Source organism: Callorhinus ursinus, unplaced genomic scaffold, assembly GCF_003265705.2.
Source record: "Callorhinus ursinus isolate GAN/ISIS: 27379988/994484 unplaced genomic scaffold, GSC_fseal_2.0 scaffold25, whole genome shotgun sequence".
NCBI classification, from domain to species: Eukaryota; Metazoa; Chordata; class Mammalia; order Carnivora; family Otariidae; genus Callorhinus; species Callorhinus ursinus.
Window position 1 is genome coordinate 14,643,671 of NW_027397087.1, and position 20,888 is coordinate 14,664,558.

Genomic DNA, 20,888 nt, shown 5'->3' on the forward strand with positions numbered 1-20,888 from the left:
CTAGCTAAGGAGCACCTTTCCACATTTGCAAAACAAGTATAAAGAAACCTATCCTGCGTATCCTACAGGGATGTTGAGAGGACCAAGTGATGTATAATGAATGTGAAAGCAATTTGAAAACCATAAAACACTGTTGAAACATACCTTGCAATCATTATTTATTACCCTCATTGGCAATAGAAATAGAGATCCTCAAACCTCAAGAAGCAATGGCTTAGTGTAAGTTATTCCCTCTTCAATCTTCATTCTCTTCATTTGATATATGAAAGGATAGAATTATATTATTCTAAAATTCTTTCCAACTACAAAATTCTGACTCTTTATGATTACCAAATGGAGGAATATAGTAGGAGATAAATAAATACAAAAATATTTGTGTCACCAGAACACAAAACTGCCAAACATACCAAAAAAAAGAATGACTAATATTTACTAAGGGTTAGCCCTAAATTGAGTGCTTTCCACTTATTATGTGATTTGATACCCTTATGAATCCTTTGAGTTCAACATTACTATTTCCATTCTATTATCTTAATGTCACAGATGAGGAACTGAAGCTGACAGAGATTAAATAACCTCCCAAGGTTATCAAGCTAGAGAGTGGTTGTGTTAGGAATTGAACGTGGGCAGTCTAATGTCAGAGACATTGTTTGTAAACATCATGCTGTACTCTGAGACACTATCCTTAACATTTCTATATACCTTACAAATATGGTTATTGCTCAAGTCTACGGCACTCCAAAACAAGCTGTCTCATTCCTGATGCTTTCCATGTCCTAGTAGACTTAGAACACATCTGTGTTGGTTGTTAATCTTCTGGACCAAACCCACACCTCAAGGAGCTCTTTGAACCCCAGTAGGTACAGGAGTGTCAGACTGGGACACCTTATAGCCAGTTAGTAGTTTTGTCCAAGAACATCTCATTGAGCCAAGTCAGCTGGACACACTGAAAGTTACGTGTGCCCAGGACACTAGGCATCTCCTTTGTGACCCAGGCTTCTAAAGTACTTGTTAAGATATGCATCCAAGTATTTGTCCCCCAGGGAAGACACCCAACAAGATCCTCCATTTTGGTGACTGGAACATAACAAGGACAGATTTTTACTTCAAAAAGAAGATCCTAAAACCCAAAACACAAGAAAACTTTATGAAGTATGATCATTGTTTCTGAAAGTTCAACACTCACCAGCTTTTCAGATATCATCAATTCCACAATAGTATTATTTTCAGTCCCACTAAATGGAAATTCTTTTAACCAAAAGTGTCCTCATCCATGGCATTTATTCATGATCTATTGTTCACCTTCGACTTTTTGGGGGCAGTGGGGGAAAGAACGGTCAGTGTCTATATTTTCAGAGCCAGAAACAATATAAAAAATATGAAGAATGGTTACAGTATGGATACATCATGGAAACTTCATGAAATGCTAATTCTTCTAGGAATGTCCAATGTCATAGTCAGATCATCCTCTAGCTGCCCCTTCCTCAGAGCCCCATCAGGAAAGACAAGGGTTAAAATAGAGGAGCATACCTCCAGTTTCCTCCTGTTACCTTACCCACATGTCTGAAAAGTCTAAATTGGGTTTACCTTTTAAGGTTGGCTTTGTGGATGGTGTAATTTCATCCATATCCCCCAAACCATGTCCCATCTGCTCCAGAACATCTGAATCCCCCTAATGGAGAGCGAAGACTTTCACTTCACAGTTAGAGATAAAAGGCTTAGAATGAAAATGTCTGCTTGATTTAAGACCAAGACTAAAACTAACTCACATGACACTGTAGTCAGGCAGGCAAGCAGCAAGGAAAAAGGAAATTGGCCACTATAGGACGCACTCACAGTCTTTGGCAGAGGAAAAAGCTTAAGGAATAAATAGGTGGGCTCCTGAAAGAGGGAGGGGTTTGAGGGAATGGTTGAAGTAAAGGGGAACTGGGGTGGCAGAAGTAACTGACACCGAGTTCACAGCTTCCATCCAGGGCCAGTGAATAAGGCTTGTTTTGAGTCCCAGCCCTATCTTAGCTGTTCTAAATAATAGCAACAGCAAGATGAATCTGAAATGAATTTGAATCTGAAAGGCATAATTCCTATGCCTTGTATGTGGGGAATCAGAACCCTTTGTTGAACAGATAAATGCCTTGTACTTAAGAGCAGAGTGAGTTAGTGGTACATAGTTGTAATTCTGTCTCTATTTCTGAAACAGCCTCATGACATTAGCCTGATTGATTAGCATGACATTTGCCTAAGAGCGTCTAAAGGGTTTTACTTAGGTATCTGCAGACCCTTTCTATAATCCAGCATCTGTTCACCCACCTACCTTTCCTCCTACTTTAATAGGCATAGTACCTCTCCCAATCTCTAATGATTCACCCTGGAATCTTAGATGTGACTAAGTAAAACTCATCAGTCAATTCTAAATATTTCCAAAATAGTAAAAGTGCTTAAGTACAAACCAGGACTGATCTAAATCCAACACACAAATTAACTCATTTAATCCCCTCGATAACTTTACAACAAGGTAGGTAATATTATTATCCACAATTGCATTTTACAGATGTGAAAGTCAAGGCACAGAGAGATTGACGAATTTGCCAGAGCTCACACAGGAAGTGGCACAGCTGGGATGTGAGTTGAGCATACACATTTCAGAGTCTTGTTCCTAGCCCCTGTGTCAAGCTACAACCGTGCTGCTCAGGCAGCTGGAAATCACTTGGATAGCTTCTTATAAAAGACCACGAGGATTCATTCAATCACCCGATTGCAAACCAATGACAGAACGTGCACAGAGGAGTTGTTTGTGCCGTCTTAATAATCACCACCTCACAGATTTGAGCAAAACCTTTCCCTCAACAAAACTAAAAAACCCGGTTTGATATAGATGTTTTACCAGGTAGAGACCAAAAGGCCACTGGGAAACTTACCCACAGTTTCATTCTTGCTTGAAACAGTTTTCCCACTAGGTAGAAATATTTTCAATAAATCACTGATTCTACATTCAATCTGCTCACTTCCCATGCAGAGAAGAATTAAGCTAATTAAGCTACTGTAAGCAAGATAAAATGATCTCAAATACCATCTTCTGGTTAAAAAGTATAGAAATTATCTCTGGAAGCCTAGATTTTGCTGTACATGCTAAACAATAGGAGGTCACCAGGAATCATGTGAAGACACCCGGATTCAATTTATTTAGCACCAAACAACTGAAGCACTGCTTATATTTTGCTGGATGATTACTGTTGAGCAATCCACCTCCCCTTATGAATTAAAGAAACTTTATGTGATTTCCTGTCTAAATGGATTAATGGTTTACTACTGGTTACTAGCTGAGGTGGTACTTAAGTTTCCTCAGGGCTAATGACTGGGCAGCACCCACAGTTTTATTTCACACCAGTCACTGCTCAATCATCTCTTTCGAGGAAGAATCTAACCAATAAGAAGAAGCCTACAATTCTGGGCTGAAAGCTAATTGCCCCATATATGCCTGACTGATGTTGAAACAGGTAACACTTCCTGAGAAGAAGACTCCTTCTTCTGGTGGTAAGTTAAACATTTCTGGGTGGGGTAAAAATCACACTTGATATTATGTCATAAAGTGGATTGAGGAGTGGTGTAAAGGCAAAGGATGTCAAGGACTATGATGAGAAGTGGTATATTCTATAAAAACTAAAGAGATGACAGTTTCACTTATAATTTCCCCCATAAAAGGTTATTTGCAAGTTGAAGTTAAGATTCTTTTTTTTTTTTAGTTCAAAGAAATAGCCTAAGGACTTCAGGAGAGAGGCACATTTTTGTATTTGTCTGTTTTTCTAAAAAGCCAAAATTTAAGGTATCAATAAAGAAATATTATTCTAATTAAAGAAGGTTCTAAGATGGGCTCATGGATTGTAAAGTGATTATGTAGTCTATTTATCTCATGGTCAAATACAAGCTTCTCAATGAATTTGAGACTATTTCATTAAAGGGAATCAATAGGGCATGATTATTTTACCTAAATATAGCATACAACTTTATTAAGGACTGAGATTTATTTCCTTACCCTGAATATTCATATATTTTTGAAGAGTCCATGATAGCATTTGTAAAACATACAAGTGTATGAGCAAATAAAAGGCTAGTAAAAGATCCAAGAATTTACAGAGCTATCTTCCTCACAGGATATATTATTATAAACTAATAGCATGTATTTCTTAGAAGTTTTAAAAATATTTTTAAAATTTTATAATCATCATATAATAAAATCATCACATAATATGTGTTCATATCAATAATAAAATACTTTGCAGTTTCAACATTTAGTAACGTCAATGAACTGTGTTTCAGACTGAGAACTGAGAATATTCTCATCAGTTCTTACTATACTCAGTTGGTAGAGTTATATCTTTTCTAAAATCATATTAAATCCAACTGCACTGAGTCTCAGCAAATACTACAAACACAGATAACAGTTTAATGACTGCACTGAAAATTCTGTTTGCTGAGGCAGTTCCCCAGTTATTTATTATGGGATTTAATTGTGACTAAAGTTCCTGGACAGGTAGTTTTTAATGAAACCAGTTTAAAATTGTATGTCTTGTGATATAAAACTGTTCCCTCATAGCCCCATCCCTACTTAAGTGTATTTATATTTCTTGAAACAAGTTTACTTTTCTTTTTCAATGGCAGCTTTGAAGAACATTCTGAAGATTGTATAGCAGACAATGCATCAAGAATCTATTTATTGAGTCCTTCTAAAACAGAAGCGAGGAGCTCCCTAACGTAAACACATAGGGTTTATTTTGAGAAGGAAAGACATATATTTTTTTAAAAAAGCAACCATAAAGTAGACAGCTTAGTCCAAAAACAAAGTCCACTTTGGAAGATGTCTATGAACAACTCTTCCAATGTATTTCTGGATTCAGTGCCCACTAATAGCAATCGCTTTCAAGTTAATGTCATAAACGAGAGCCATGAAAGCAGCGCAGCTGTGGGTAACAATGCCGACCCTCCACATTATGAGGAAACCTCTTTTGGGGATGAAACCCAGAACAGATTCAGAATCAGCTTTAGGCCTGGGAATCAGGAGTGTTATGACAATTTCCTCCAAAATGGAGAAAACGCTAAAACAGATGCCAGTTTTCATGCTTATGATTCTCACACAAACACATACTACCTACAAACCTTTGGCCACAACACCGTGGATGCCGTTCCCAAGATTGAGTACTATCGCAACACGGGTAGCATCAGCGGGCCTAAGGTCAACCGACCCAGCCTGCTTGAGATTCATGAGCAACTTGCAAAGGTAAGTTTCAGGGCACGGGCAAGTATCTTTCCTTACTCCTTCAGGCGATCTCCTACTCTGTAATAATGCTCTGAATGTCACAGTGTCTGGTGGAGAGGTCTATTCCGAACCACCCTTCTTCCTGACACAACTGTCCCTCATTCCCGATAACCAGAAAATACACAGAAGTGTCCCACGCATGTTCACTGATTGAGCACAGAGAACGAAAGAATTAGTTCTGAAAGTTAGGCAATGTGTTGTGTCTTGTTTACAGTTATCATCTACTCATTGCACACTTGGTTAAACATATTAAGCTAAATCCGAAGCTGGATTCACCTTAGTTTTAATGCCTTCACAACAGTTGTAAAAAAAGAAAAAAATCACGGGCGCTTGCTGTAGTTAATACTGTGGTTCCAGCCTTTAGAGCACATGGGTATTTTATATTCTTTAAAGAGAGAGCAAAGATTTATAAGATTCAGCATTTTATCCCTTCTTCTTCAAAACTTTGCCTGAGGCTCCTGAATGCACTTAAGCATGTAAAAGTAACTAAATTAAATTTAAGTACAGAAGCAACAGACGTGGCTAAACTTTTCATTATTTCAGGAATATAGCCTGGGTTCCCAAATCTGCTAGAAGCATGAGGAAGCACTTTTTCTAATCTTGTAGCAAATCGGTTATAAACTCAATAGATTTCTTCTTCTATACCTTGCTCTAAAATAGGTTGAAGCACTTTATCTTCCTGCTCTTCTGGAACACAGTTTGGAATGAATATCATTCTTTATGGGTATAACTACTTGCTAAAAAGAATAATTAGCTGTCACATACCCAAATGTAGTTTACTTTTGCTCAGGTTTTGATGTAAAAGAAAAAAATTGACTGAAACAATTCCTTTTATATTCATTCATTCAACAATTTTTTTTTTTAATCAAATGATTACCCACTCCAGGGAGTCTAGGAATATTGCTCTCAAGAAAGATGCTAGTAAAGGTGAAAATTCCCCTTTAGTTTCTGTTCATTCTTCTTTCCACAAGGATACCCATCTCTAAAACTTACTCCCCTGATTCCCCAGGGTCTCTGACTCTGCACCCTACCACCAGAGACAGAGACTTCCTGAGGGGAGCCATGCTATGAACTCTAACCTTATCTCTTCTCCCCACCAAGCCTTACTTGTCCCATGTACCATATTGGCAACACTGGGCTGAATGGCTGGTTTCTTTACAGGTATAAGATTTAGACTTTATCTGGGATATTTGGTGTTTTCATCAAAAGAAGTTAGCAATGTGAGAAAAAAATGGCAGCCCCCATTAAGAATTTTGAGAAGAGGGTTGATTTGAAGCTCCTGAAATCAGACTGCAGTGTCACTTTGCATTGTGTAGAAAAGAGGAAAGAAGAGAAAAAGGGGAGAAGGAAAAGAGGGAGAAGTGGGTTGCAGGAAGAGAGCACAAGGAGTTTTCAAGATATGGGAAAGGCAGAAAAAGAAATGTAGGGCATTATAAAGAGGTTTCAATTTATTCTGAAGAAGGAAAATGAGCTGAAGTTCTTTTTAAAAAGACCTGAAATTCTCTCCCACCATAATCAACCTCATTACACATGATAATTTTTAAAGCTGCATCCCTGATAAAATTGCCATCAAAATTTAAATATTCTTACTCACGTTCTTCCCCCAATTTACAACAAAACAAAATAAAACTTTAATTCCATTAAAAAGGAAATGGAGCAAACTCACATTGTTCTTTGGACTAATGTTGAGAGAAACGTAGCTTATTTACAATTCCCAAAGCCACAGTTTATGTCAGTCTTTACATTAGGGGAGGAAAAACTCTCAGGGACCAATGGTCGGGTTGGTTGTTCAAAAGCCAGCTGAATGACCGTGGTAGAAATGCCATAGCTGCAAAATGCCATAGCTGCAATTGACAGATTGCACAGCTGTTTGCAATATCATATTCCTTTTGAAAAGATAAAATGAGACAAAGGACTGCACTTTGACTTCAAGCACTTTTTTCTCAGCTACAAAGGAAGAGCAAATTAAATAGTTTAAAAATTAGGTTTAGGCCCGGGGTGCTTGGGTGGCAAAGTTCATTGAGCTTCCGACCCAGTTTAGGCTCAGGTCCTGATCTCAGGATCGTAAGACTGAGCCCTGCGTTGGGCTCTGCACTCAGCACAGAATCTGCTTGAGATTCTCTCTCCCTCTCCCTCTGCCCCTCCTGCTCATGCTCTCTCTCTAAAATAAATAAATAAATCTTAAAGAAAAAAATTAGATTTAGGCCCAGTGCCCTGAATAATCATTCTGAATGAAGGAGTATAGTAATAAGTCACTCTTTTTAGGAATTCGACCCTTAATTACCAAGATACCTCATCTTGATTAAATGGTACTGAGATATCCACATAGCTAAATTGGGAGCAGAATTCAAATACAACCATGGAATCCACATTCTAGTGTTTCTAAACCTGTAGGGCCCAGTTCACCTCTCCACATGTTCTACTTCTGTGCTATCGTTCGATATCAGACATGAACAATCCAGGCCTTCTTCAATTCATCTCTTTCTTCCTTGTTAGTGAATTTGATTCCATTTTCCTCTGCTTAAAAGCATAAAAGATGAAGACCTATAGTGGAATGTAGCTATGCTGCTCCCTCCTTCTGGCCCTTGACATTTTTATGGTGGTCCCTCAAACTACAACTAGGAACAATCACTAGAGCAAACATTGTATAATAATACTCAGACACATCATAGATTTTGTATGTAAAAAATTATAAATGATAATGTTTACTTAAACAATTTAAAAGTGGGAAGCAATTGACATAGTATGAGTGATATTTTTTTGTATCCATGATTCTAATGCTTTAAAAAGCTGTATAGGAATGGTACATTCATACTACATGACAGAACATATTTAGACAGAACTTATTTGTATTTTGTGCAAATCCCTGTTATAACTTCCAAGTCAGAAAAAAAATTACATGAAAAGGTTTTTCCTAATAGTTGAAATGAAAAATAGGTTTGAAAGACATTATTTCAAGTCTCTACCTTAACTGAAACTCTAGGAGAGATACTTATTGACAAAATTTGTAATCCCAATGATTTGAGATCATCGTTGAAGAAATCTTTTCATTTTCTATGTAGTAAAGAGCTAAATGCCTATACGGGTGGCTATGAATTATGGATTTCCAAAACTCTAGTCAAAAGCAGGAGAATAATGACTCCATCCTTTACTTTCTCTGCAATATTATACAAGCTACTTAACTTCAACTGCAATTGTAGGATGTTTGTAAATACTAGAGTTTATATGCATGTAAAGTCTAGTATGTTGCCTACAATGGTTAGAAACCCAGTAAATGGTTGTTGATAATGATGATGGTAATTTTTATATTAGCTGATTTTTATTTAAAAAGCAAAATATACACTGATAAAATATTTAACAACTACTAAAAAAATGTATAATGAAATGTCTCTTATCTAATATAGATCTTCAGTTATTCTCTGCAGGACAGTCATTACTGTCAATTTCTTATAAATCCTCCCAGAAATTTTCTATTCCTATACAAACATACAAATATATCTGTAAGTATCTATATTCCTATCTATCTAATTTTCTGCCTGTCATTTTTTACAAATACATATTGAAACATACTTTACACATTATCCTGCACTCCACCGTTTTCATTAAATAATATACATGGGAGTTCTTTCCATATCAAAACATGTGTAATGATTGTTGGACATCTGACACAGATTAATCTGGTATTTTTACTTTGTAAAAATAAGTCTACTTGTAGTGTCCAGTATAATCCTGTGGCCACCTTTTTATACACAGTTCCTAACTACAGGGCTAACCAAAATGAAACTCCTGGGGCGCCTGGGTGGCTCAGTTGGTTAAGCGACTGCCTTCGGCTCAGGTCATGATCCTGGAGTCCCTGGATCGAGTCCCGCATCGGGCTCCCTGCTCGGCAGGGAGTCTGCTTCTCCCTCTGACCCTCTTCCCTCTCGTGCTCTCTATTTCTCATTCTCACTCTCTCAAAATAAATAATAAATAAATCTTTAAAAAAAAAATGAAACTCCTTTTCAGCCTTACTAACCACATTGTTGTTAGCATTTCAGAAAAATATAATTATATAGAAATCAGGAAAATATACAGCCTTTCTATCAAAGTCAGCATTCTCGTGTCATTGAAATAAAGTGTCTATGAAGAGTATAAAATTCTATGAAAATTAAGATAGAAATATTAGTTTTAAGGAAACCAACCATTTACAAACTCTTCCAAAACAAAGACAATGGAATGACTTCACTTTGGGGCCAATAGGCTGTTATTGACAAAAAGTAATTTGTGAGTAAAAAGCATTAGGAAAAGTAATTTGTGAATAAAAACCAATACACACACTCTGGTGTAAAAACAAACTTTTTATTGAGAGTTTTTTATGTATCAGATGGTGTGCTCACACTTGGCAAATTCTTGTTCAAAACTTAGAACAACCCTTCAGGGTAGGTACTCTTATTATTGCTATTTTATAGATAGCAAAGTTGTCATAAAATCCTACGGATCCTTTAGAAGAGAAAACAAAAACTTAAAAGTCAATACACTTCCAAGGTCAAGAAGCCAAGGTCATGTGTCTAATAAGTTGAATCCATGTCTGCATGACTCCAGAGTCCATGTTCTTTATCAGTACTTTCCATCCCCATAACATACTTATTTCTTTCTTCTTTGATGACAGCTAGAAAGGTATTTGTCATTTTTCTGGGGTCTGAAAAATCACACATTTTATATTAAGTAAAATATGTGATTGAAGCTTCACTAATTTATCAATATTGGAGGGGAGAAATTCCACTGTTTTCACTAAATAATATACATTTCTCCCAATGGCCTTTCTTTCTTTCTTTCTTTCTTTCTTTCTTTCTTTCTTTCTTTCTTTCTTTCTTTCTTTCTTTCTTTCTAATGCACTTTATTTTACCTTCTCTGAATAGTTAATGCACAAGTGAAACTTTTGGTAAATAGATAATCATTCTCTAAAGCTATGCAATTTAAAATGCATTTACGAAAGGTGGTGGGTCATCATTTATGGTAATGGAGTGTGAACAAACAAATTAATTCAAAGTATGAGGGAACAAACAAATTAATTCAAAGTATGAGGGAAAAAACTAGTTTCAGGCAGCAATCATAAAACTTTTAGTCTTTGAGACTTTGGTCTCAAGAACATGTCCTAGCCAGAAGCCTGCCAGCCACTGGTTATAGCTCACAGCCATCAGGTTCCCACAAACCCTCGACCCAGTCTTTTCAGTACTTTGATGATAAGCTGACTTTATAATTGCTGTATGGGCTTACAAAGGAGGCATTTATTAAAGAGTGAAACCAAGTTTCACTTTGCCGTGTTAGAAGAGAAGATGACAAACACAGAAAAATGATTTTGCCTTAGAGTCAATTACTTCAAAGTAAGATTTTCAGAAAACCCACTGGATTTATCCTCCTTGGCAGTATCCAGGAAAGGTTAAGTAACTTGCTGGAGGACACACCCTGAATTAATTGCATAGCTGAAACCAGATTCTAAGTCTCCTAGTTTATATGGTGCAGTGATTTTTCAGCTCCTGTAAGAGAGTAAGCAATGGAAATGGATCCTATACTTATACATTAACTACAGTCCTTTATAGTCAAGTGAAGAAATACACTTAAAGGTTTTTTTCCCTTCTATGGCATAAATACATTAAAAACTTTGAAACTCTAGCAGGTTGAACATATTCACCTAAGAGAGAGTTGAACATCCTACATTGACTCTATTTTTGAATAGTTTTAAAAAATTATTGCCTTACTAACTTCCATTTATGATGAGTTCCCTGACATGCCCTCATAGAATATTCCTTTTGTTTCATATTGTGATGTCCTAGTGATAAATTGAAGAACTGTTAAACTGTGCCCAGAAGGACATCTACCAGATAGAAATGTCCATTTAAGGGGAAATTTTAAATATCTTATTCATCCTTTAGCCTATTTTGTAAGACGTTTTTTTACAATCATTGGTATTCTCATTAATCCAGATGTAAGGTTCATAGTTACCTCCGGTGTTCAGCCAGGAGCAAAGCAATTTCCTGGACCAAACCCTCAAGTTCAGGTTTAATCAGAAAACATAGGTTTTATTCCCAAGATTGCCTTTAAAAAGCAAGCGACTAGGGCTCTGTCTCATGGGACTCCCAATTAACTGAGGAAAAGGAAATTGCCTTCTCCCTAAATGAGTAGCTGCTGATAGTCTGGCCATGAGATCTTGATTAACTAGAATATTGACAATTTTAAAAGTTTTTCTCAAATCAACTCAAATAAATGAATTTCTTAACCAAATAATCTCTTCAACATTCATGGGCATTTTAACACATTCCTCAATTCTGTGCTTGATTTTCTAGTTCATTTTCTAGAAAATGAAAAGTTACATCTGAATCACTCAGCTGCCTTATGAGGATAGAATCCATTCAGAGAAAAAATAGAATTTTTAATTGCCTGGAGAAAAACCTCAAATGTTTCATCCATCTGTAATAGAATGCAGTGTATATAGACAGGTGTGCTCCAATATAATAGCCTCAGCCACACATGCTGCTCTTTTTTTTTTTTTTTTGAGCCCTTGAAATGTGACTAGTACAAATTGAGATGTGCTATCAGTGTAAACTACACACCAGATTTCAAAGACATAGTGTGAAAAAACGAATGTAAAGTGTCTCATTAATATTTTTTATTGACTTCATGTTGAAATAATATTTTACAGAAGTTTATTAAGTAAAATATATTATTAAATATATTATTAAAACAGTCCATGATCGGATTCCTCCTGCAAGGTGGGTTGCCACTATAGCTAATGAATTATTGCAAACATTAAGAATATGATATTGTGGGGCACCCGGGTGGCTCAGTCGTTAAGAGTCTGCCCTCAGCTCAGGTCATGATCTCAGGGTCCTGGGGTCAAGCCCTGCATCGGATTCCCTGCTCTGTGGGGAGCCTGCTTCTCCCTCTCCCACTCCCCCTGCTTGTGTTCCCTCTCTTGCTGTGTCTCTCTCTGTCAAATAAATAAATAAAAGCTTTTAAAAATAAATAAATAAAAATAAAAAAAAGAATATGATATTGTACAAAAGTTAAGTACATTTTTAAAACTTAAGGGTCCAAATTTGAACCCAAATTATTTTATTAATTTCCTTTTACTTTTTTAAATTGAGTTACTAGAAATTTTTGAATTACATACATGACTTGCATCTCGAGCTGGTGTAGATAACCAGTTTCTGCCCTGCTCGTTCAGCCTCAATTTCTGTGGACTTTGATTACCTGTATGTTACACTGATGTGAACATATGATGTCCGCTTTCAATTATCTGTGCAAATAGGGACTGAGGATACTTAGAATTAAGATATTCCTCATGTAATTCAGGACTAAATTTTAACTATTAATTTCACTCAATTTTACCCCCAGTGCTTTAGGAAAAGAGTAAGATGATCGGACTTGAGATTCATTCTCTTCCCCCTTCCTTTTTAAGCATGGGTTGCACAGAGGAAACAATGAGAAATGAAATACGCAGTAGGGATGGAAGAGAAAAGAAATAAGAGGCGAGAATGGATAAGAAATGAGGTCATCTGTTCTTAAGTGGTAGAGATCGGGTGGCCTTCAAATCCACTTTATGGATTCAGTACTGTTTTTTGATGACCTGCTGTATGGTAGGCTCTTGTTTGGCATTGAGGAGAAGCAGTCCACAACCTCCAGTTAATATGCAATGACTTACCACACTGAATTGCACTGGTTACCCAAGTGTCGTACTAGTCTGAAAAAAAATCTTGTGGGAAAACAAAGTTGGAAGAAAGCCTTATTTACATAGAGAAGTAGAACATGGAGACAAGAAGTCAGTCACTTGGAGCAAACAGCCTAAATTAGAGTTAGCTTACAGTAGGTATGCTAATGATACATCAAAGCCCAAAGAAGCAATAAACCTTGAGCATAGCAAGGACAAGAACTTTGATCACCTTCAAATAAAGTCCTTACAATAAATACGGAATATTTATTTCACACCAGTCCCATTTTAAAAGGGGGGGGAATTGTCCTTGTCTGAGACTTCCTAGCTAGTAATGTGGGAACACATCATCCCAGCCTTAAACTAATTTAGACCACTTAAATAGAATAAAATTGTTCTTTAATAATGGTAATTAAGTGCTGAATCTAAAAGGTGTCCCCGGTGGTTTCCACTCCTTACTGGAAAAGATTGTTTTGGGGGAACTCAGTGGGTAACTCCGTCTAAACATTGGAGTCAGGGAGGTGCCAGATAGGCTAAATTAAGTGGGTGCATCTGAAATTATTCAAAGTCATATCTATAAGAGAAATTAGATTTGCTCTTAACTTGAGAGAAACAGAGCTATTTCCTTCCCCCGTTAAATTCAGATTAGCCTACAGACAAGGAACGTCTTCAAAATCAGGTCACAAAAAAAACCACTAAATAAGTTTTTGACATTTTTTGTACAACTTACTTTTTATGTCTACTCAGCCTACCTTTTTAGTAGTCAGCCAGTCATGAGACTTCTTATCCTTTGTACAATACTACCAGCACATCCAGCAATTTTTCAGGCAAAGACATATCGAATCTGAAAGAAACTTCCTCTACAGGAATAGCATTCTTGTCGCCAGATGCTATCTTTAAATCTTTTTAGAACTGTAACCCTTTTCTTCTTGTTTTTAAAGAAAACGCTTCTATGTGTCTTTCATTCAATCTTCTTAAAGATGATGATTAGAGAAATTTTATTATTATTTTAGATGAATAAAGTGAAGCCCAGGGAGGTTAATGGAAAGAAGTCCAGATAGTCTGCATCAATGAGATTAACCTCTTACCATGCCTCAAAGACCCTCATTCACTTTGATAGGCTTTCCACCACCCTGCCTTTAGTTTCTTTTTCTCTCCTTTGTTCTCTTTGTATTCTAAAGGTACCCAAATCTAACTGGTTTGGGTTTTTTTTAGGTAATATTTTCACCAGTAGAAGAACTGCCCAAGCTCCTTTACCACCCTTGCAGTCCTGCTGTGCCTGAAATCACTCACAAAACGAACCCATCAGCAACCAGGGCAAAAAGATAATTATCTTATTCAAATGCTAGAATATTCCTTTTTTGCATGTGTTTTAAAATTTTATGTCTATTGTTTTGATTCGGCTTTGAATGTTTTATGGGTCCCTGCATTGACCAAATACTGTTTTTGCTACCTGTAAAAATGCAGAACATAGCGGTGGCACCGGGTTCGGCCGACAGGGTTGCTAACGGTGATGGGATGCCTGAAGATGAAGAAGCCGAAAACAAGCAAGAGGAGGATAAAGCCGGAGCTGTGAAGTTTGGATGGGTGAAAGGTGTGCTGGTGAGAAAGCTCCTACGTTTCCAAATGAAATCTATTTGTTCAGTGTCCTCGGGGATTAAGTGTTGGAAAAGCCTGGACACCAGAATTACAGACAGGGCTGGGTTTTGCCCCACTCGCATGTCTCACATCTTTTTCGATGCTCCTTCAACCCACAGGTAAGATGCATGCTGAACATCTGGGGTGTCATGCTCTTCATTCGCCTCTCCTGGATTGTTGGAGAAGCTGGAATTGGTAAGCAGGTTTCCCCATGCCCCTTACAGAGTTTTCAATGTCAGTGATAAACTCCATAAGCAACTTGTTTTGACCATTAATGCTGAATGTGACACGGAGGTCACAGAAATAATCTGCACTCCAGCTCTTTCACTTTGCCTCTTTGACAATGTTTGTCAGAGAGGAAAGGTGAAGCCTTAACTTCAGGGAGGCTGGAATTTTCCAGCTCGCTAACCAGATAAATGCTCAAGTAAATATTTCTACCTTTTCGTTGAGTTTTAGGTGTATAGATATATAGAGACACATATATTTGAAATAGTACTATTCCTATTGGGAGACATACTGACATTTGTGCATTCCCCCCTTAGGATTATGGGCAAAATTTCACTCAACAAAGACAGTTTGTGGGATAAGTGGTAACAATGTGACCGAACTAATGCTGAATTGGTTGAACATTTTCCAAAGAAAATAATTGTGTTACTTTCAGGTACCAGTAGTAAGAAAACAAAGGTTAATAAAATATTGCCAGATAGAGGCTTAAAAATAATAGATAAAATGACTAAGATAACATATATAACCATTACTAATTTTTCTAATGGAAAATGCATGATGTTGAAATTATTTTGAGTGATTAATTGATGTTTTTAAAGATGATATTTTATTTAAAATATCATTTCCTGTGGCAAACCTTTTTTTTTTTTAATTGAGAGTATACTGGTAAAGTTTATATGAAAAATTTATTTGAATTTTATCAAAGTTCCTGATTTAATGCAATAAAAATTAATGATGTTCTACTCTATATATGGGAAATACATTATAGATCCACTTTTGGAGAAGACCTATAAATCATTAGTATCAAGAACATAGAGGCTTGGGTGCCTGGGTGGCTCAGTTGGTTGAGCGACTGCCTTCGGCTCAGGTCATGATCCTGGAGTTCCAGGATCGAGTCCCGCATCGGGCTCCCTGCTCAGCAGGGAGTCTGCTTCTCCCTCTAACCCTCTCTCCTCTCATGTGCGCTCTCTCTCTCTCATTCTCTCTCTCAAATAAATAAATAAAAAAAAAAAAACTTAAAAAAAAAAAAGAACATAGAGGCTCAGATGTGCTTTTAGATAACTGCTCCAGAATGTATCTCAATTCACATTCAAAGGTACTTGGTCATTATTTATTGCCTTTGCCACTCAAAACATACTGAGCATCACCAGAAGACTAACTCGCAACAAGAAAGGGCCGCACTGTAAATTGAAACACTGGAACCAGTTCCCATCATTTTTCCATGTTTCATGTTTGGCAACTGCTGGGTTCCTGACAAAGGGCAGCTTGCCAACTTTATGATGCATATCAAATGAATGCTTATAGCCGCAGGGTCCAAAATAAGTATATGCTGTTCCATGGAAAATCTGCATCTTAATATTGCCAAGTGTTTGCTCCAGGGTTTCATGCAAAATTAGTTTTTTAAGGGCAGTTTAGTAACTTATTGAGATCATCAAGCAACATTACTCTGTTTGGAGGTATGAGTGTAGCCAAGGGCAAGAGTAATTCTTTTCTAATGCAACTTATTTAACATCCATGTGTTTGGGCAATAACCTGAACTTTAATCAGATCTTACATTATTCTTCTCAGTTTCACGCTTATTGCAAAATTGTAAAATATGAAGAACCCTATCTTCAGTATTGTACTTTCAGTCATCAGTATTGTTTTAATAAGGGCTTTTTATTTAAGTAGTCTTATCCTCCTTTAAATGGGTGTTTAGCAGGTTTTCCTTTGAATGAAGGTTTGTTTGTCGTGGTTGTTTTAGTTCTCAGAAAGTAGACTTTAGTGAGTCGTAGAAACTTATTACCACCCTTACTCAGTTTTACTGGCCTTTGCTGTGAACTTAAAGTTAAATGAGCTGATTAAGTCACCTTCTGGGTCCCATTTGGAGTCCCTTTATTGGGTAAGAAAAGAAGTAAATCCGAGTAGTTTCTCCTTGTTTGTGGGGATAGTTTGGGGAAGAAACCTGGATATACTTTCAAGAGGAGACCCTGGGAACAAAGCCAGAAGGAAGCTGGAGCCACAAGTCACAATAGCTACAGCGCTTGGGTAACTGTTCTAATGCTGTGAGTTTGGGCTCTCTTTTCCCCAAAAGCAAGTGGTAGAGTAAGCCACAAATGCCATTGACTTGTTCTTCTCTGTCTCAGAGACTTTGGCTGGGGCAAGATAGTTTCTAATAAACATCAGGCACAGAAGAAGGGTATGGAAAATGTATGACCTGAAGCAAGTCATTTATACTCCGCGAGTTTCATGTTCTCATCTGAAAATGAAGGAGCTGGATTAATTGTTTCCCAGTCAATTCTTTGAAGATAAAGCTAAAGAACCTTGCTGTCTAGGCATACACAAATTGAGATAGGCTAGGGTAGTGCAGTAGTCTTCAGACTGTGGGGTGCCTAAGAATGACTTGGGAAGTTAGGTTACAAAACCACAGAATCCTGGGATTCACTTAAAAGATTCAAACTCAGTGGTTCTGGGCGTTTTTAATAAACGCCTCAGGTCTTTCCCGAAGTAGGTGGTTCAAGGACCTCCCTTGGAGAAAACTACAAACTGCAAGTTCTCGAAGCTGCCTCTTACCCCGGGACTTTATGTTTGATTGTGAGAGGAAAGCAAATCTCTTGCTGTTTAAATGTATAAAACTTTGTTCCAGGATTTCAAATGGTTTACAGAAATGTATAGAACGCAAAAGAATAAATAAGAATTGCTGAGAAAATAGAAGCAAAGGGAAAATAAGGGTAGGGCAATAACCAGAGTAGGTTTAGTGTCCTGAAATGCAGACCGTATAGTTCTGTGTAGTTGCTGGGGTGAGCTCAACACTTGACATCACATGGCCTCAAAACAAAATCAGAAGAAAATAATGTGCAGAAGATAAAAGGAAACTACCTGTCGGGGTGCAAAGAACTGAGGCCACATGGTGATGTAGAGGTGATGTTCACCACAAGATCCCTGCAATGGATTCGAAGAATTTAGTGCAACTATTTCCTACAACGCCAAACTTTGTCTTGAGGGACTGAAGCAATACGGTCGAAGTTTGCATCTCATGCCTACAATTAGCCTCTTCCTACTGCACTTCAGACTGTGAAATAGCCTCGAGACTTCTTTTAGAGCCAGGATAGAGGCAGGACCATCAAGAGAGGCAGCCTCCAATGCCTTGTTTCCATTTCTGTCTGTCTCTCCTTCCACTACCCCTTCTCCCAGGGCATGTGGCCAGAGACATCACAGCTTCTCTTAGACGACTACTGTTCTAATAACCCCAGGAAGCAAGACAGCCTGCCAACAACAATTACGAAGCTTCCACTTTATGTGGGGGACCATACCAAACAGACCCAGGGGAGAGCGTTCTGGCTAGAGCCAGGGGGATTTCAGTGCCTGTGACCCCAAAATTCTTTCTGTAACACTGGCAACAGATAGCCTAACAAGAGAAAAACAATTGGAAGTTTATTAACTTACACATCATGTGTACACAAGAGAAGACTCAGCAATGGGTAACTCAAAGGAGTGGGCTTACATAGCATTTTAACAAGAGAACAAGATTTTTTTTTTAGAGAAGTCACAAGACAAAGGGAAAGGACTGAGTTTCTAGGGCGGCAGATTGTGGGGGCACTAATGGAAAATAAGTAAGTTTGTTAGGTAGTTTCCTCCAGCTGAGAAGGGCCTTGAATTGGCTCTGCTGATGAACTTCTGTCCTTCCTGCTATAGAGGAAAGTGGATCCACTTTACAAACTTACGTCTTGTTTTGAGGCAAATGGGGGAAGTATCTGCTTTTTTTCTGTTGCCTTTAGCTCAAGCTAATCTTTCTGCTAAAGTGGTACATTTTGGGGTGGCAGAGTCTGCTACCCTTCAGTATCCTCTCGTCTGTGTGCTTCCTGAAGCTGACAGCAGCCTTGCCTTTCTCTGAATTCTGGTTTATCACTTTCTGCCTCCTAGAATCATTGACCTTCTGCACCATAAGATCCTTGAGGGCTGCTTTTTTCATTTCATTTTATTTGTTCCTTGCATTTCTCTTGCTACCTGACACCTGGCTAGATGTATAGTAGGCTTTCAATAAACAACAGCTATTATAACTATCGTGGACATGGACCAAAAAGCAGGGCCACTGACTGTGTACCGTGTTCTACTCACTGTGCTGGCCACTTTCCACATGGATTCTTTCTAATTCCATTGCCATGTTTGGCTCAGAAAATGAGTAACTTGCCAGAGGTCATGTAGCCAATAAATGAAAGTAATTCCACTTGATTCTTTCTACTTTATTCATCTGCCAGATGAACAATTTGTTATATTGTATGTAATTTTCCACTCCCACACAACCAAATGGACATAAAGAGATAGTTACCTGGAAGGATGAACATTTACTCTCCAGTTATATGAGCGGCTTGGAATTGTATGGACCAATTATTATGTTTGTAGGTGTCCAAAGCAGCATACAAAATGGGGTTCCCGTTAAATTTTGACCAGTCCTCGTTGTTCAGTCGTGGGCAAGTCTCACTGCACATCTTAGCTCTTCAGTTTCTAGGCAGAAAACTTCAAAGCTGAGCATTTACTCTGGTGATTTCCAGGCCAACTTGTTAATTCCAGTGTGGTCCTTTGGTGATTACCCTAGATTTGCTGGCTTTTATGTAAACGATCTAATGGATTGTTCTACTGTTTAATTGCCTTTATTTTTCCTCTCTCAACTGAGGTCTTGGTGTGATTATCATCGGCTTAGCTGTGACAGTGACTGGTATCACTGGTTTATCCACCTCTGCTATTGCCACAAATGGATATGTCAGAGGAGGTAATTAAACTTGTGACCCGCACGATCATTTGTAAGGTAAAGGCAACCTAGGCTCAGATAGTTCACCAGCTGACCTTTCTGGAGTGTTCTCAAAGGTAATCCAAGTTGGTTCCTTTTTTTCCCCTCCAGGCAAGAGAGATGCAAGAAAAATGGGGAAGGATTTAACCTTTGTCAAACCCCCAACTTTCTCATGCAGGTTCCTCTCAAGCAAGAGAGAAGGTCAAATGTCATGTTTTCTCTTTTCGCAGCCAGGGTAGTTTGTCTCCCAGGACACCAGCATAAGTCAACTTTTCCTTTCCAGGGCCGCATATTAGATTGTGTTTACTTTTGGAAACCATCCTTCATCATAATGAGCAGGCCTCGGACTTGATCTTTATGCCAGGCAAACCTGTTTCCCCCCAGCACAAAGCAACTCTGCTGGGGCCCCAGGCGTGGACGTGAAAACTTAAATCAGAGGCAGTATAGTTTGCAGCAATAGGGAATCCAAGTAAGAAAAGTAAAACATACTATCTTTTATCTCTCATTGCTAACAGGTCTTGGAGTTCTCATAATTCTTCTTTCCACCATGGTAACTTCTATTACTGGGTTGTCAACTTCTGCAATAGCAACTAACGGGTTTGTTCGTGGAGGTAACATTTCTAAGATACCTAATGCCCTCATCGCTTGCCACGGGTAGGAAAAGTTTTTATATACTTCTCTTTGACTGGAGCAAGCAAGGAGCCCACTGTTCTTGACGCCAGATGCAGAAGGAAACCTAAGGTACCGTGAGCTCAGTCCTGGTCCGCGCCACTCAGCTGTGGGATCTCCTCTAATGGACCTCTCGGGCACATTGCAGCTCATGGTTTCCAGGTGCTCAAATTCCTCTGGTGAATGTTTTCTTTTTCAGGTCGGTCTGCAAGCCCCTTGCCGGTGTCTCTGGGGAAATGATTCCTGGACGTGGCTTCAGTTTTAAAGTTTAGTACATTTCAGGTGCTTCCGAGACCTTCATGGACTGGGATCTTTTAGAACATTTCAGGTTTTTCATGGGGAGACTGACCCTTCTGTGACAAAACTCAGACTGCTGCCTCCTCGAGCGCTGGTGACTTCTTGACGTACCGGAGTCAAACACCTTTCTTGGGGGATTTTGCAGGTCTTGGAGTCATCATCATCGGTCTGAGTGTGGTGGTGACAACACTCACAGGTATTTCTATGTCCGCTATTTGCACAAATGGAGTAGTCAGAGGAGGTAAGTCAATTCATTTACTTATGACTACAAGCTTGGCTTACAGAGTAATGTC

At 38.1% G+C, this 20,888-nt stretch overlaps 1 protein-coding gene across 3 annotated transcripts in view; it reads left to right on the top strand.

Annotated features, from left to right (window-relative positions):
• Positions 1 to 3,484: 3,484 nt before the first annotated feature.
• The window catches only part of SLC12A1 (solute carrier family 12 member 1), a 93,713-nt gene continuing 76,309 nt past the window's right edge, over positions 3,485 to 20,888 (top strand). Inside the window, exons 1-5 of one of the 3 annotated variants that reach the window (XM_025884017.2) lie at positions 3,485 to 3,531; positions 4,657 to 5,272; positions 14,466 to 14,600; positions 14,756 to 14,831; positions 19,516 to 19,611. In XM_025884017.2, coding sequence (XP_025739802.1) covers positions 4,853 to 5,272; positions 14,466 to 14,600; positions 14,756 to 14,831; positions 19,516 to 19,611 — 727 coding nt within the window. In that variant the 5' untranslated portion in view covers positions 3,485 to 3,531; positions 4,657 to 4,852. Of the gene's footprint in view, positions 3,532 to 4,656; positions 5,273 to 14,465; positions 14,601 to 14,755; positions 14,832 to 19,515; positions 19,612 to 20,144; positions 20,241 to 20,740; positions 20,837 to 20,888 lie in introns of all 3 variants that reach the window. The other 2 variants (XM_073876959.1, XM_025884018.2) reach the window with 2 other exon arrangements.